The following is a 17,942-nucleotide window of genomic DNA, read 5'->3' on the forward strand; positions in this document are numbered from 1 at the left end:
ATACTAGAAGTTAAAGGATATAATAATATACAAAAACATTTCTGTATATGTTCTAAGACCTTGTATTTCAACACATGCAACACAATAATACTAGAATAATATAAACATCTACAATACATGTCTGTTGGTCCAGGCATAACAAATATACTCACTTATAACAAATATAAGTATACAGAGACATAGTTATATGATACAAAGATATTTACTTTGTTTAAAGGTGACATATTATACCACCAGGAGGCTAATCACACTCACACCTGGTGGTATAACCTTTAAATAAAAGCTGAACTGACATATATTCAACCAACTTCATGTTAATAGGGATATAATTTCTGAAGAGTTACGTGTTCCTGTCTGTTTTTGTTTTGTTTAAAGGCTGACTGGCTGCCATCTGTCAGAGAGATGCTGTGAAGCTCTGGCCTCAGTTCTCAGCTCCAACTCCTCTAGTCTGAGAGAGCTGGACCTGAGTACCAATGATCTGCAGGATTCAGGAGTGAAGCTGCTCTCTGCTGGACTGGGGAGTCCACACTGTACACTGGAAACTCTCAGGTCAGTTTACTTAATGTGCATAATGAAGTTTTACTATCAGCAGACATTCAGCTGATTCTTAGATAGTGAAGTAGTTGTCACAAGTCTAGACATTATCATTGTATGCATGCCAACTAAAATACTTGGAAATACACTTGAGAAAATAAATTCTGCTCCTGTTTTTCTGAATTAACGACATAATTATGTTAAATTCTGAGTTTTTATGGAATAATAAGATGCTCTTTTTTTCTGAATTAGTGTTAATCATCGCATTATTCTGAGATAAGATTTCATGGCAAAAATAAATGTGCTGTTTTTGTGATTTAACGAGATACCTCCAAATCCCAAGAGAAGCTCTCCCCTCTATGGAGTACGGTAGCTGCTGCTCATCAGCCTTAAAGAACCAGTGAACCCAAAACTACATTTTTTGGTTTTAAACGTGGTCATTTGTTTTATTTGATCATCAATATAGTAATGTATTAATAATATATATAATATGATAAAAATGTATGCCATTTTATCACTGTTACTGAAATGAGCCCCAATTTAGAGAGAAAAGGGGTCAAATCCTATGTTTTTGCCATTCTCCCCAAAACACGCCGTGAACGTTCCACCCTGCTGAACGCAGGTGGCGTTCTTTACGTGACGTCAGACCTTTACCGAGGAAGTCTGACGTCACGACCGAGGGGCACCCCCCTCCTCTGTGAAGCTCCGTCTGAGCAGCTGTTAAGAGGAAGCAGAGCGAGTGGACCCAAATGCTCACACAGAGTGAGGCTGACAGACAGTAAATCAAAGGGTCTTTACTGAGGGACACAAATATGTAAAGGAGGGACTTGGGGCTTGAAGGCTGGAGGGTAGTCAGAGAGGGGAGGGGTCGGTGACAGGAGGTAGTCAGACAGGGGAGGGGTCGGTGACAGGAGGGTAGTCAGACAGGGGAGGGGTCGGTGACAGGAGGGTAGTCAGACAGGGGAGGGGTCGGTGACAGGAGGGTAGTCAGACAGGGGAGGGGTCGGTGACAGGAGGGTAGTCAGACAGGGGAGGGGTCGGTGACAGGAGGGTAGTCAGACAGGGGAGGGGTCGGTGACAGGAGGGTAGTCAGACAGGGGAGGGGTCGGTGACACTGTACAGGGAGGAGATTGTTAGGGCGAGCGACGGAGCACAAGGACTCAACAATGTAGACACTAGGAGGGACCAGGGACGAGGTACTGACTGTTAGTGTGAAACAACGATCTAGCGATGATGTCTTAAATTAAAAAAATTAAAAATGTCTTAGATTACATATTCAACTAGGGCTAGTTGAATACGTGAATATTTTTTAACAGACAGTAGTTTAACTGTCTGTTAGAAATGTTCTGAAGAGTAATGTTACTCTTCCTGTCTGTTTGTGTGAGTGTAGAGCCCTAAAGTAGAATAACAGACTCATCTTAAAAAGTTTATTTGAAGACACGTTTTCCAGTTGTTTCATCATTTCTAAAACATTATAGATGTATAATTGATCTATAATTAAAACAACTGCATATTGTTTAAAGGCTGACTGGCTGCCATCTGTCAGAGAGATGCTGTGAAGCTCTGGCCTCAGTTCTCAGCTCCAACTCCTCTAGTCTGAGAGAGCTGGACCTGAGTACCAATGATCTGCAGGATTCAGGAGTGAAGCTGCTCTCTGCTGGACTGGGGAGTCCACACTGTACACTGCAAACTCTCAGGTCAGTTTACTTAATGTGCATAATAACATTTTACTATCAGCAGACATTCAGCTGATTCTTAAATAGTGTAGTAGTTGTCACAAGCCTAGACGTAATCATTGTAAGCATGCCACCTAAAATACTTGTAAATTCACTTGAGAAAATTTATTCTGCTCTTGTTTTTCTAAATTAATGACATCATTAACTCTGAATTCTGAGTTTTTATGGGATAATAATCCACTCTTTTTTCAGAATTACTGTGTTAATTATCTCAGAATTCTAAGATAAGATTGTATGGCAAAAATAAATGTGCTGATTTTGTGATTTAACAAGTTTAAATATGTTTTATATGATCTTCAATATAGTAATCCATGCCATTGTATCTCTGCTACTGAAATACGTCCCCAATTTAGAGAGAAAAGCGGTAAAATCCTATGTTTTTTCCATTCTCCCCAAAACACACCGTGAACGCTCCACCCTGCTGAACGCAGGTGGCGTTCTTTACGTGACGTCAGACCTTTACTGAGGAAGTCTGACGTCACGACCGAGGTGCACCCCCCTCCTCTGTGAAGCTCCGTCCGAGCAGCTGTTAAGGGGAAGCAGAGCGAGTGGACCCAAATGCTCACACAGAGTGAGGCTGACAGACAGTAAATCAAAGGGTCTTTACTGAGGGACACAAATATGTAAAGGAGGGACTTGGGGCTTGAAGGCTGGAGGGTAGTCAGACAGGGGAGGGGTCGGTGACAGGAGGGTAGTCAGACAGGGGAGGGGTCGGTGACAGGAGGGTAGTCAGACAGGGGAGGGGTCGGTGACAGGAGGGTAGTCAGACAGGGGAGGGGTCGGTGACAGGAGGGTAGTCAGACAGGGGAGGGGTCGGTGACAGGAGGGTAGTCAGACAGGGGAGGGGTCGGTGACACTGTACAGGGAGGAGATTGTTAGGGCGAGCGACGGAGCCCAAGGACTCAACAATGTAGACACTAGGAGGGACCAGGGACGAGGTACTGACTGTTAGTGTGAAACAACGATCTAGCGATGATGTCTTAAATTAAAAAAATTAAAAATGTCTTAGATTACATATTCAACTAGGGCTAGTTGAATACGTGAATATTTTTTAACAGACAGTAGTTTAACTGTCTGTTAGAAATGTTCTGAAGAGTAATGTTACTCTTCCTGTCTGTTTGTGTGAGTGTAGAGCCCTAAAGTAGAATAACAGACTCATCTTAAAAAGTTTATTTGAAGACACGTTTTCCAGTTGTTTCATCATTTCTAAAACATTATAGATGTATAATTTATCTATAATTAAAACAACTGCATATTGTTTAAAGGCTGACTGGCTGCCATCTGTCAGAGAGATGCTGTGAAGCTCTGGCCTCAGTTCTCAGCTCCAACTCCTCTAGTCTGAGAGAGCTGGACCTGAGCACCAATGATCTGCAGGATTCAGGAGTGAAGCTGCTCTCTGCTGGACTGGGGAGTCCACACTGTACACTGGAAACTCTCAGGTCAGTTTACTTAATGTGCATAATAACATTTTACTATCAGCAGACATTCAGCTGATTCTTAAATAGTGTAGTAGTTGTCACAAGCCTAGACGTAATCATTGTAAGCATGCCACCTAAAATACTTGTAAATTCACTTGAGAAAATTTATTCTGCTCTTGTTTTTCTAAATTAATGACATCATTAACTCTGAATTCTGAGTTTTTATGGGATAATAATCCACTCTTTTTTCAGAATTACTGTGTTAATTATCTCAGAATTCTAAGATAAGATTGTAAGGCAAAAATAAATGTGCTGATTTTGTGATTTAACAAGTTTAAATATGTTTTATATGATCTTCAATATAGTAATCCATGCCATTTTATCACTGCTACTGAAATACGTCCCCAATTTAGAGAGAAAAGGGGTAAAATCCTATGTTTTTGCCATTCTCCCCAAAACACACCGTGAACGCTCCACCCTGCTGAACGCAGGTGGCGTTCTTTACGTGACGTCAGACCTTTACTGAGGAAGTCTGACGTCACGACCGAGGGGCACCCCCCTCCTCTGTGAAGCTCCGTCTGAGCAGCTGTTAAGGGGAAGTAGAGCGAGTGGACCCAAATGCTCACACAGAGTGAGGCTGACAGACAGTAAATCAAAGGGTCTTTACTGAGGGACACAAATATGTAAAGGAGGGACTTGGGGCTTGAAGGCTGGAGGGTAGTCAGACAGGGGAGGGGTCGGTGACAGGAGGGTAGTCAGACAGGGAAGGGGTCGGTGACAGGAGGGTAGTCAGACAGGGGAGGGGTCGGTGACAGGAGGGTAGTCAGACAGGGGAGGGGTCGGTGACAGGAGGGTAGTCAGACAGGGGAGGGGTCGGTGACAGGAGGGTAGTCAGACAGGGGAGGGGTCGGTGACAGGAGGGTAGTCAGACAGGGGAGGGGTCGGTGACAGGAGGGTAGTCAGACAGGGGAGGGGTCGGTGACACTGTACAGGGAGGAGATTGTTAGGGCGAGCGACGGAGCACAAGGACTCAACAATGTAGACACTAAGAGGGACCAGGGACGAGGTACTGACTGTTAGTGTGAAACAACAATCTAGCGATGATTGTATGAATTAAAAATGTCTTAAATTACATATTAAACTAGGATTAGTTATGTGAATATTTTTAATAGACAGTAGTTTAACTGTCTGTTAAAAATGTTCTGAAGAGTAACATGTTCCTGTCTGTTTGTGTGAGTGTAGAGCCCTAAAGTAGAATAACAGACTCTTCTTAAAAAGTTTCTTTGAAGACACGTTTTCCAGTTGTTTCATCATTCATAAAACATTATAGATGTATAATTAATGTATAATTAAAACAACTGCATATTGTTTAAAGGCTGACTGGCTGCCATCTGTCAGAGAGATGCTGTGAAGCTCTGGCCTCAGTTCTCAGCTCCAACTCCTCTAGTCTGAGAGAGCTGGACCTGAGTACCAATGATCTGCAGGATTCAGGAGTGAAGCTGCTCTCTGCTGGACTGGGGAGTCCACACTGTACACTGGAAACTCTCAGGTCAGTTTACTTAATGTGCATAATAACATTTTACTATCAGCAGACATTCATCTGATTCTTAAATAGTGTAGTAGTTGTCACAAGCCTAGACGTAATCATTGTATGCATGCCACCTAAAATACTTGGAAATTCACTTGAGAAAATGAATTCTACTCTTGTTTTTCTGAATTAATGACATAATTAACTCTGAATTCTGAGTTTTTATGGAATAATAATGCACTCTTTTTTCTGAATTACTGTGTTCATTATCTCAGAATTCTGAGATAAGATTTCATGGCAAAAATAAATGTGCTGTTTTTGTGATTTAACAAGTTTTAATATGTTTTATATAATCTTATAGTAACCCATGCCATTTTATCACTGTTACTGAAATAAGTCCCCAATTTAGAGGGAAAAGCGGTAAAATCCTATGTTTTTTCCATTCTCCCCAAAACACGCCGTGAACGTTCCACCCTGCTGAACGCAGGTGGCGTTCTTTACGTGACGTCAGACCTTTACTGAGGAAGTCTGACGTCACAACCGAGGGGCACCCCCCTCCTCTGTGAAGCTCCGTCTGAGCAGCTGTTAAGGGGAAGTAGAGCGAGTGGACCCAAATGCTCACACAGAGTGAGGCTGACAGACAGTAAATCAAAGGGTCTTTACTGAGGGACACAAATATGTAAAGGAGGGACTTGGGGCTTGAAGGTAGAGGGTAGTCAGACAGGGGAGGGGTCGGTGACAGGAGGGTAGTCAGACAGGGGAGGGGTCGGTGACAGGAGGGTAGTCAGACAGGGGAGGGGTCGGTGACAGGAGGGTAGTCAGACAGGGGAGGGGTCGGTGACAGGAGGGTAGTCAGACAGGGGAGGGGTCGGTGACAGGAGGGTAGTCAGACAGGGGAGGGGTCGGTGACACTGTACAGGGAGGAGATTGTTAGGGCGAGCGACGGAGCCCAAGGACTCAACAATGTAGACACTAGGAGGGACCAGGGACGAGGTACTGACTTAAGTGTGAAACAACGATCTAGCGATGATTGTATACATTTAAAATGTCTTCAATTACATATTAAACTAGGGTCAGTTGTGTGAATATTTTTAATAGACAGTAGTTTAACTGTCTGTTAAAAATGTTCTGAAGAGTAACATGTTCCTGTCTGTTTGTGTGAGTGTAGAGCCCTAAAGTAGAATAACAGACTCTTCTTTAAAAGTTTCTTTGAAGACACGTTTTCCAGTCGTTTCATCATTCATAAAACATTATAGATGTCTAATTTATGTATAATTAAAACAACTGCATATTGTTTAAAGGCTGACTGGCTGCCATCTGTCAGAGAGATGCTGTGAAGCTCTGGCCTCAGTTCTCAGCTCCAACTCCTCTAGTCTGAGAGAGCTGGACCTGAGTACCAATGATCTGCAGGATTCAGGAGTGAAGCTGCTCTCTGCTGGACTGGGGAGTCCACACTGTACACTGGAAACTCTCAGGTCAGTTTACTTAATGTGCATAATAACATTTTACTATCAGCAGACATTCAGCTGATTCTTAAATAGTGTAGTAGTTGTCACAAGCCTAGACGTAATCATTGTAAGCATGCCACCTAAAATACTTGTAAATTCACTTGAGAAAATTTATTCTGCTCTTGTTTTTCTAAATTAATGACATCATTAACTCAGAATTCTGAGTTTTTATGGGATAATAATCCACTCTTTTTTCAGAATTACTGTGTTAATTATCTCAGAATTCTAAGATAAGATTGTAAGGCAAAAATAAATGTGCTGATTTTGTGATTTAACAAGTTTAAATATGTTTTATATGATCTTCAATATAGTAATCCATGCCATTTTATCACTGCTACTGAAATACGTCCCCAATTTAGAGAGAAAAGGGGTAAAATCCTATGTTTTTGCCATTCTCCCCAAAACACACCGTGAACGCTCCACCCTGCTGAACGCAGGTGGCGTTCTTTACGTGACGTCAGACCTTTACCGAGGAAGTCTGACGTCACGACCGAGGGGCACCCCCTCCTCTGTGAAGCTCCGTCTGAGCAGCTGTTAAGGGGAAGTAGAGCGAGTGGACCCAAATGCTCACACAGAGTGAGGCTGACAGACAGTAAATCAAAGGGTCTTTACTGAGGGACACAAATATGTAAAGGAGGGACTTGGGGCTTGAAGGCTGGAGGGTAGTCAGACAGGGGAGGGGTCGGTGACAGGAGGGTAGTCAGACAGGGGAGGGGTCGGTGACAGGAGGGTAGTCAGACAGGGGAGGGGTCGGTGACAGGAGGGTAGTCAGACAGGGGAGGGGTCGGTGACAGGAGGGTAGTCAGACAGGGGAGGGGTCGGTGACACTGTACAGGGAGGAGATTGTTAGGGCGAGCGACGGAGCACAAGGACTCAACAATGTAGACACTAAGAGGGACCAGGGACGAGGTACTGACTGTTAGTGTGAAACAACAATCTAGCGATGATTGTATACATTTAAAATGTCTTCAATTACATATTAAACTAGGATTAGTTATGTGAATATTTTTAATAGACAGTAGTTTAACTGTCTGTTAAAAATGTTCTGAAGAGTAACATGTTCCTGTCTGTTTGTGTGAGTGTAGAGCCCTAAAGTAGAATAACAGACTCTTCTTAAAAAGTTTCTTTGAAGACACGTTTTCCAGTTGTTTCATCATTCATAAAACATTATAGATGTATAATTAATGTATAATTAAAACAACTGCATATTGTTTAAAGGCTGACTGGCTGCCATCTGTCAGAGAGATGCTGTGAAGCTCTGGCCTCAGTTCTCAGCTCCAACTCCTCTAGTCTGAGAGAGCTGGACCTGAGTACCAATGATCTGCAGGATTCAGGAGTGAAGCTGCTCTCTGCTGGACTGGGGAGTCCACACTGTACACTGGAAACTCTCAGGTCAGTTTACTTAATGTGCATAATAACATTTTACTATCAGCAGACATTCATCTGATTCTTAAATAGTGTAGTAGTTGTCACAAGCCTAGACGTAATCATTGTATGCATGCCACCTAAAATACTTGGAAATTCACTTGAGAAAATGAATTCTGCTCTTGTTTTTCTGAATTAATGACATAATTAACTCTGAATTCTGAGTTTTTATGGAATAATAATGCACTCTTTTTTCTGAATTACTGTGTTCATTATCTCAGAATTCTGAGATAAGATTTCATGGCAAAAATAAATGTGCTGTTTTTGTGATTTAACAAGTTTTAATATGTTTTATATAATCTTATAGTAATCCATGCCATTTTATCACTGTTACTGAAATAAGTCCCCAATTTAGAGGGAAAAGCGGTAAAATCCTATGTTTTTTCCATTCTCCCCAAAACACGCCGTGAACGTTCCACCCTGCTGAACGCAGGTGGCGTTCTTTACGTGACGTCAGACCTTTACTGAGGAAGTCTGACATCACGACCGAGGGGCACCCCCTCCTCTGTGAAGCTCCGTCTGAGCAGCTGTTAAGGGGAAGTAGAGCGAGTGGACCCAAATGCTCACACAGAGTGAGGCTGACAGACAGTAAATCAAAGGGTCTTTACTGAGGGACAAAAATATGTAAAGGAGGGACTTGGGGCTTGAAGGTAGAGGGTAGTCAGACAGGGGAGGGGTCGGTGACAGGAGGGTAGTCAGACAGGGGAGGGGTCGGTGACAGGAGGGTAGTCAGACAGGGGAGGGGTCGGTGACAGGAGGGTAGTCAGACAGGGGAGGGGTCGGTGACAGGAGGGTAGTCAGACAGGGGAGGGGTCGGTGACAGGAGGGAAGTCAGACAGGGGAGGGGTCGGTGACAGGAGGGTAGTCAGACAGGGGAGGGGTCGGTGACAGGAGGGTAGTCAGACAGGGGAGGGGTCGGTGACAGGAGGGTAGTCAGACAGGGGAGGGGTCGGTGACAGGAGGGTAGTCAGACAGGGGAGGGGTCGGTGACACTGTACAGGGAGGAGATTGTTAGGGCGAGCGACGGAGCCCAAGGACTCAACAATGTAGACACTAGGAGGGACCAGGGACGAGGTACTGACTGTTAGTGTGAAACAACGATCTAGCGATGATTGTATACATTTAAAATGTCTTCAATTACATATTAAACTAGGGTCAGTTGTGTGAATATTTTTAATAGACAGTAGTTTAACTGTCTGTTAAAAATGTTCTGAAGAGTAACATGTTCCTGCCTGTTTGTGTGAGTGTAGAGCCCTAAAGTAGAATAACAGACTCTTCTTTAAAAGTTTCTTTGAAGACACGTTTTCCAGTCGTTTCATCATTCATAAAACATTATAGATGTCTAATTTATGTATAATTAAAACAACTGCATATTGTTTAAAGGCTGACTGACTGCCATCTGTCAGAGAGATGCTGTGAAGCTCTGGCCTCAGTTCTCAGCTCCAACTCCTCTAGTCTGAGAGAGCTGGACCTGAGTACCAATGATCTGCAGGATTCAGGAGTGAAGCTGCTCTCTGCTGGACTGGGGAGTCCACACTGTACACTGGAAACTCTCAGGTCAGTTTACTTAAAGTGCATAATAACATTTTACTATCAGCAGACATTCAGCTGATTCTTAAATAGTGTAGTAGTTGTCACAAGCCTAGACGTAATCATTGTATGCATGCCACCTAAAATACTAGGAAATTCACTTGAGAAAATGAATTCTGTTCTTGTTTTTCTGAATTAATGACATAATTAACTCAGATTTCTGAGTTTTTATGGAATAATAAGCCTGTATTTTTTTCTTAATTACTGTGTTAACGATCTCAGAATTCTGAGATAAGATTTCATGGCAAAAATAAATGTGCTGTTTTTGTTATTTAACGAGTCTTAATATGTTTTATATAATCTTCAATATAGTAATCCATGCCATTGTATCACTGCTACTGAAATACATCCCCAATTTAGAGAGAAAAGGGCTAAAATCCTATGTTTTTGCCATTCTCCCCAAAACACACCGTGAACGTTCCACTCTGCTGAACGCAGGTGGCGTTCTTTACGTGACGTCAGACCTTTACCGAGGAAGTCTGACGTCACGACCGAGGGGCACCCCCCTCCTCTGTGAAGATCCGTCTGAGCAGCTGTTAAGGGGAAGTAGAGCGAGTGGACCCAAATGCTCACACAGAGTGAGGCTGACAGACAGTAAATCAAAGGGTCTTTACTGAGGGACACAAATATGTAAAGGAGGGACTTGGGGCTTGAAGGTAGAGGGTAGTCAGACAGGGGAGGGGTCTGTGACAAGAGGGTAGTCAGAGAGGGGAGGGGTCGGTGACAGGAGGGTAGTCAGACAGGGGAGGGGTCGGTGACAGGAGGGTAGTCAGACAGGGGAGGGGTCGGTGACAGGAGGGTAGTCAGACAGGGGAGGGGTCGGTGACAGGAGGGTAGTCAGACAGGGGAGGGGTCGGTGACAGGAGGGTAGTCAGACAGGGGAGGGGTCGGTGACACTGTACAGGGAGGAGATTGTTAGGGCGAGTGACAGAGCACAAGGACTCAACAATGTAGACACTAGGAGGGACCAGGGACGAGGTACTGACTGTTAGTGTGAAACAACGATCTAGCGATGATTGTATACATTAAAATGTCTTAAATTACATATTCAACTAGGATTAGTTGTGTGAATATTTTTAACAGACAGTAGTTTAACTGTCTGTTAAAAATGTTCTGAAGAGTAACATGTTCCTGTCTGTGTGAGTGTAGAGCCCTAAAGTAGAATAACAGACTTCTTAAAAAGTTTCTTTGAAGACACGTTTTCCAGTTGTTTCATCATTCATAAAACATTATAGATGTATAATTGATGTATAATTAAAACAACTGCATATTGTTTAAAGGCTGACTGGCTGCCATCTGTCAGAGAGATGCTGTGAAGCTCTGGCCTCAGTTCTCAGCTCCAACTCCTCTAGTCTGAGAGAGCTGGACCTGAGTAACAATGATCTGCAGGATTCAGGAGTGAAGCTGCTCTCTGCTGGACTGGGGAGTCCACACTGTACACTGGAAACTCTCAGGTCAGTTTTACATAATGTGCAAACAGTTACAAAACAAGGTTCCAAATCAGAAGATATTTGACCGATTTCAAGTCTCCATTTTTGTTGATATAAGATTTATGTTATATTATTCAGTTATTCAGTGTGTAAATTATTGTTTAAGTTTAAGTTCTTTGTTACATTTTTGCATTGTTGAGGAAATATTTTGGATGTTCTGACCATAGACTGAATAGCTGTTGACTCTCCCCATACATTTACACTGGTCTGTTCCCTGTTATCAAGACATTTTTACACAATGGTTCAACATGTGTTGAGTGTGTGTGTGTGTGTGTGTGTGTGTGTGTGTGTGTGTGTGTGTGTGTGTGTGTGTGTGTGTGTGTGTGTGTGTGTGTGTGTGTGTGTGTGTGTGTAGGTTGTCTTACTGCCTGGTCACACAGGAAGGCTGTGCTTCTCTGGCCTTAGCTCTGAGCTCCAACCCCTCCCATCTGAGAGAGCTGGACCTGAGCTACAATCACCCAGGAGACTCAGGAGCTGCGCTGCTCTCTGCTGGACTGGAGGATCCACACTGGAGACTGGACACTCTCAGGTATGGAGAGGACAGCTCACCAATCAGGGACAATGTCTCCTACAAGGATCAGTGGAACATGTTACTGTTATATAACTAGATAATGTGCTCTCATTTAGAAACAACAGTTATGTTAATATTTCAGTTTTTGAAGACGGCATGCTGATCTCTTTGTTAACAAGTGAATAATGTTTCCCTGTCTAAAGACAAAATGCTGCTCTCTCTTTGTTAACATGTGAATAATGTTTCCCTGTCTAAAGACAACATGCTGCTCTCTCTTTGTTAACATGTGAATAATGTTTCCCTGTCTAAAGACAACATGCTGCTCTCTCTTTGTTAACATGTGAATAATGTTTCCCTGTCTAAAGACAACATGCTGCTCTCTCTTTGTCTCCCCAGTGTGGAGCACGGTGGAGAGCGGTGGATGAAACCAGCTCCACAGAGATGTAAGTGTCTGTTTAGTTTGATTCATCTCAACACACACTAACTATAGAGATGGAAAGTCCATCCACACAGCAGGAGGTGACGTTGGTTCAGTCAAATCATCCTAGGAATGAAGATGATGGTGGACATCACCTTCATCAAACTGTTGATGTATAATAATTATATTCTACAATAATCTATATTTCGTTCTCGTTTGATATTTGCTTCCTAGTGAATGTTACGCAGCATTAAGAAATATTAACCGTGAGCGGCCAGCCGTACGAGGGCTGAAACGTGTGCGAGTTTGACCCCCGTGTGTAGGGTTCTAAATTAACTTTTTTGATTACCAGCCAATTGGGCTGGTAACTTTCTAAAGTTACCAGCCAATCAGAATTTCCACTAGCCAAATTTTTTGTTGATATTTGTTGTTGATATTCTCAATGTCATCCCCTGCCTCCTTCCCCTTCTCACCCCCAGACGTCTGTCCAACCAACCACCGCCGCGTTTAGTTTAACGCGGTGGTTCTCTAACTTTTTCGGTCACCCCCCACTTTGGACAAGGGGGGATTTTCAAGCCCCACCTGCCCCCATCGCCCCAACACAATGCTAATGAAATACGCCAAGCTTAACATTTCCAAATTTATTGAAGTAACATCAAGTTACATCATGTTGTATCTAAATTCTAACTAAATAACATCAAATAACAGCAAGTTCAACAATAGAGAAAATAAAAGTGCAGCTGAAAGAAAAAAGAGCGAGACTTCTCCGGTGCTGGATCTGATGCCTATTCAGGAGCGGAGGACTCAACTAAAACCGTCCACAGTGGATGATGTGCTTTTTTGCACGGCAATCTAAAGCACCACGCCAAACACCACTGGTGTAATTCCCCGGCGTTCCATCTTATGTGTCTGATTTTCCTTCGGGTGCGGGTCGGGCGTTGGTATCAATTTATAGCGGGTCTGGTCGGGTGCGGAATGTAATTTGCGCTACTGTCGGAACACGGGTCGGATGTGGTTTTAAGTTTTGCGGGTAAGGACGGGTGCGGGTTTGCAAATAAGAGGTGTGCAGGACTCTGCTCTGCTCATCTCTCTCCACTCCGCTCTGCCTCTGGCTCACACACACTCTGCCCCGGCCCCGCTCTTCCACCACTCGCCTCACTTTTTTAAATCCCCTTCAGCGCGAAACATGCATTTGCAACATCTTGCTCCGACTGTTTTTGACTGACTCATTTTAAAATGTTTAGCTACCCTGGCCTACACCCAAATTTAGGATTGAGTTGCAATCGGCAAGGCAGGTTAACGAGCACAGCGACGCGGCGCCCCCGATATAGAACGACCAGTTGGAGTGCGGCGACGGCACCTATTTTATTGCATGAACAAATATTGATATATATCTTATATCGACATTCTGCTTGAAAATAGGAGATATGACTTTTGGCCCATATCGCCCAGCCCTACTGTCAAGCTTTCGCTCCTACCATAAGAAACATGGAGTTTTCAGTGACACTTCCTCCCGTTTGTCGCGCCCCACCTGCACGTCTCTATTCCCCACCAGTGGGGCGCGCCCCACACAACATCACGTAGCATCACCACAGTGCTCATGGGAAATGTAGTCAGTACTGCCCAGGGAGCGAGAACAGTACGACAATTCACCATGACGTCACAATTCGTTCTTCCGGGTGGCAAAAGCCGAAGCGTTCTCCGATGGCACCACTAGTAAACAAACCCTTCCATGTCATTTGACCAGGGCAGAGCGATCCAGAAAACAGAGTCAATGGCTTGAATGAATGATTTTCTTCTTGCGGGGTGCTACAGGACGTCTCATTAATATATATAAATATAACTTATATTATATTATATTAATATTGTTTACGTCATCGTTTCAACTCCAGATCAACAATGGTTTTATCTATGTAACTATGTTCACAGTAGCCGGCTGGATGGCTTCAGGTCAGTGGCAGCCGCTCGCGTTCTGCCACCCGGAAGTGTCCTTACGGCTATTGTTTACTAACATTCTGAAGTGTCCTTACGGCTATTGTTTACTAACATTCTGAAGTGTCCTTACGGCTATTGTTTACTAACATTCTGAAGTGTCCTTACGGCTATTGTTTACTAACATTCTGAAGTGTCCTTACGGCTATTGTTTACTAACATTCTGAAGTGTCCTTACGGCTATTGTTTACTAACATTCTGAAGTGTCCTTACGGCTATTGTTTACTAACATTCTGAAGTGTCCTTACGGCTATTGTTTACTAACATTCTGAAGTGTCCTTACGGCTATTGTTTACTAACATTCTGAAGTGTCCTTACGGCTATTGTTTACTAACATTCTGAAGTGTCCTTACGGCTATTGTTTACTAACATTCTGAAGTGTCCTTACGGCTATTGTTTACTAACATTCTGAAGTGTCCTTACGGCTATTGTTTACTAACATTCTGAAGTGTCCTTACGGCTATTGTTTACTAACATTCTGAAGTGTCCTTACGGCTATTGTTTACTAACATTCTGAAGTGTCCTTACGGCTATTGTTTACAAACATTCTGAAGTGTCCTTACGGCTATTGTTTACTAACATTCTGAAATGCCGTGTAGAGTGGCTCTGAGATTGCCTCATGCATCACCGGCCAAACTGGCGTAAAGTAAGTTTTTATGAACACCCACCAAAATGATTTTTAACCCGATATGATTTGTAGCTCCGATGCTACGTGTGAGGGCCGCCCAGCGAGGACCCCCCCCCCCTCCATCCCATTTAGTAGATCTAAGGCCCAGACAGGACCGGTGCTTTAGTAGATCTAAGGCCCAGACAGGACCAGTGCTTTAGTAGATCTAAGGCCCAGACAGGACCAGTGCTTTAGTAGATCTAAGGCCCAGACAGGACCAGTGCTTTAGTAGATCTAAGGCCCAGACAGGACCAGTGCTTTAGTAGATCTAAGGCCCAGACAGGACCAGTGCTTTAGTAGATCTAAGGCCCAGACAGGACCAGTGCTTTAGTAGATCTAAGGCCCAGACAGGACGCCCCGAGTGCTTTTCATTCAGGGAAACACAAGGCAGGTCTTACATTGTTTGGGAGATAAGGTAGGATATAATAATAACGACAATATCCGATGCCCCGCCCACAGGACGGCGGCGGGAACAAGCAGCCTGTAGGGAACAGAGAGCGGAGGACTGTTAACGGCTGGCTATGGTCCCACGTTCACGCAACGCAAGGGGGTGACGGACCCCTTACGTCCTTGCGGACCCTCCTTGCGTCCACCGCGAGGGCCTGACGTGCGCCTCCCAAAAATTGTAACCTTCCGTCGAGGCGACGCAGCCGCAAGGGCTGTGATTGGTCCGCTCACTAAAACCCGACGCAGGACCAGAAAGGTTCAGGACTGCGTGGAAGCGTCTGCGGGGTCGTTGCGTCGACGTGGAACCATAAAGAGCCCTTTAGTCTGCCCTATAATAACGGAACAGCCCCTCATAGTGTCGCAGTACGGTATACCGATACTGAAACCGTGTCACAATAGCCGCCATTTAAACGCTACCAGACCGCATGTTATTAGTAGTGCTACTCTAACAGTGAGTGTGTTAAAGGGGACATATTATGAAAACAACACTTTTCCTGGGATTTGGGCTGTTGTTTTGGGTCTCTGGTGCTGCCACACGCATACAAACTTTGAAATAAGTCTGTACATGCTTTTTTGAGTGAGATATGCATTTCTGAAAGTACCCCGCCTACAGTTACCAAACGAGCGAGTCAGTTTCGGCGCCCCCTCCTACACAGGAGGGGGGGGGGGGGGTACATTTGCATATTACCACCCACTTCCCCACCCCCCTCCAATCAGAGTATAGATACGATTTTGTGGACCTGGACCAGCGGGCGAGCGCTGGGCGGAGATGTCCGCGCATTTCAGAAGCAGGGAGATTCCATACAGAAATAGATGTGACCGCCTGGCAGGGAGAAGCTCCCCCGCCGGAGCTCCCGGACTGCCGCCAGAACTCCGGCGGCAGTCCGGCAGCCCCGCTCCGGGAGTACGGCGGGGGAGCTTCGGCGGCAGTCCGGCAGCTCAGCTCCGGGAGCACAATCCCTTTCTCCTCCATGTCGCGGTTCAATCCGGACTTCAGAGAGTCAAAGCCAAAGTCCCTTTCCCCCAATTCTCCTGAACCATGACCGAGATAACCCCCACTACGAGTCTTTACTTGTTGTGGAAGTACCAGAGACGTCAGACGCAGTCTTTATGATTCATAATATCATCAGAGGCGCACATAGCTTTTGGCCCTGATATTAGATATATTATATAGATACCTATATATTATATAATGTATTATTATTATTATTATTATTATATAGATATAGAGCTCAGGGAGTCCGCAAACGGCAACAATCACTTCTCCTCCATGCTGTGGTTCACTCTGACAGCTGATTGGTCAATGGGCAGCAGCTCATTTGCATGAATGAGCCCGGGCGCTCGGGCGGAGTCTCTCCTAGGGCACAATTCAGTGTAGAACCGGCCCTGGTAACGGTGTCTTGTTCTCCCCTCAGATGCCTGTGAACTCACACTGGACCCAAACACAGCCCACAGACGACTCTCTCTGTCTGAGGACAACAGAAAGGTGACGCGGGCTAAAGAGCAGCAGCCGTATCCTGATCACCCAGAGAGATTTGACTGCTGGTACCAGGTGTTGGGAAGAGAGGGTCTGACTGGTCGCTGTTACTGGGAGGTAGAGAGGGAAGGAGGTGTTGCTGTAGGAGTGACATACAGAGGAATCACAAGGAGAGGAAATGGTGATGACAGCGAGCTTGGATCGAACAACAAGTCCTGGAGTCTTATTTGTTATGATGGTGGTTACTCCGCCCAGCACAACAATATAGCAACCTCCATCCGTCTCCCCCCCGCTGGCTCTACCAGAGTAGGAGTGTATCTGGACCGGCCTGCTGGCACTCTGTCCTTCTACAGAGTGTCCCCAGGTGGAGGAGGGTCCTCAGACACACTGACACACATCCACACCTTCAGGACCTCCTTCACCCAGGAGGACCTCCTCCCTGCGTTTGGGTTAACGACTTCTGGTATCTCAGTCTCTCTGAGTCAGTTGTATTGACACACACACACACACACACACACACACACACACGTTCTTTTTTTATGCAACAGGGAATTCATTATCCTCCATATCATATCTTTGGCTTCCTCCACAGTTAGAAAGATGAATTGTTCAGATGAGGAGAGTTTGATGATGAAAGCTATTTTAAAAAGGTGTGTTTTCAGTGATGCTCAATAAATCCCTCAGTTATCAGTAATTATTACATTTCTATCTTTAGTGATCGCTCTATTGGTAAATTCTGTATGATGTAATATGTCGTTTTTTAAACAAATAAAATAAAGTTGGTGCTACTAGATGGTTTCTACTTTATTCTAATTGTTATGTATTAATTGTATGTAATGTATACGTCTAATCGGAGCGGAGCGGAGGGGGGCCGGGGGCCGGGGGGGCCGGGGCCGGGGGGGCCGGGGGGCCGGGGCCAACCGGGGGGCCGGGGGGCCGGGGGCGGAGCCGGGGCCGGGGTCACCCCCCAGGTCCACCACAAAGCTCTTAGCTCCGCCTCCAGGACGCGGGAGGGTCCACCGTATGGGGGCTGTGAGGGAGTCCCATGGCTGTGGCGGCGGATGAAGACGTGTCTGGCCCACAGCAGGTCCTTGGGCACGTAGGACCGGGGAGCGCAGTGGCGAGATGTCGGAATGGGGACCAAGGCCCCAGCGACGCCCCGGGACCCCGCCTGATGAGAGTCGGCCGACCAGGGGGACGC

General features: G+C 45.1%; 1 protein-coding gene across 1 annotated transcript; it reads left to right on the top strand.

Annotated features, from left to right (window-relative positions):
- Window positions 1-893: 893 nt before the first annotated feature.
- On the top strand, window positions 894-17,531 carry LOC311350079 (uncharacterized protein; the record flags this gene model as incomplete). The annotated part of the gene is made up of 7 exons (XM_084470116.1): window positions 894-898; window positions 2,058-2,231; window positions 3,536-3,724; window positions 11,020-11,193; window positions 11,585-11,758; window positions 12,137-12,183; window positions 16,680-17,531. 7 exons carry the CDS (start codon window positions 894-896, stop codon window positions 17,234-17,236), a joined length of 1,320 nt encoding a protein of 439 aa, XP_084326242.1. The 3' UTR covers window positions 17,237-17,531.
- Window positions 17,532-17,942: the final 411 nt, after the last annotated feature.

The sequence above is a fragment of the Micromesistius poutassou genome (genome assembly GCF_964030765.1).
Source record: "Micromesistius poutassou genome assembly, chromosome: 7".
Lineage (NCBI taxonomy): Eukaryota > Metazoa > Chordata > Actinopteri > Gadiformes > Gadidae > Micromesistius > Micromesistius poutassou.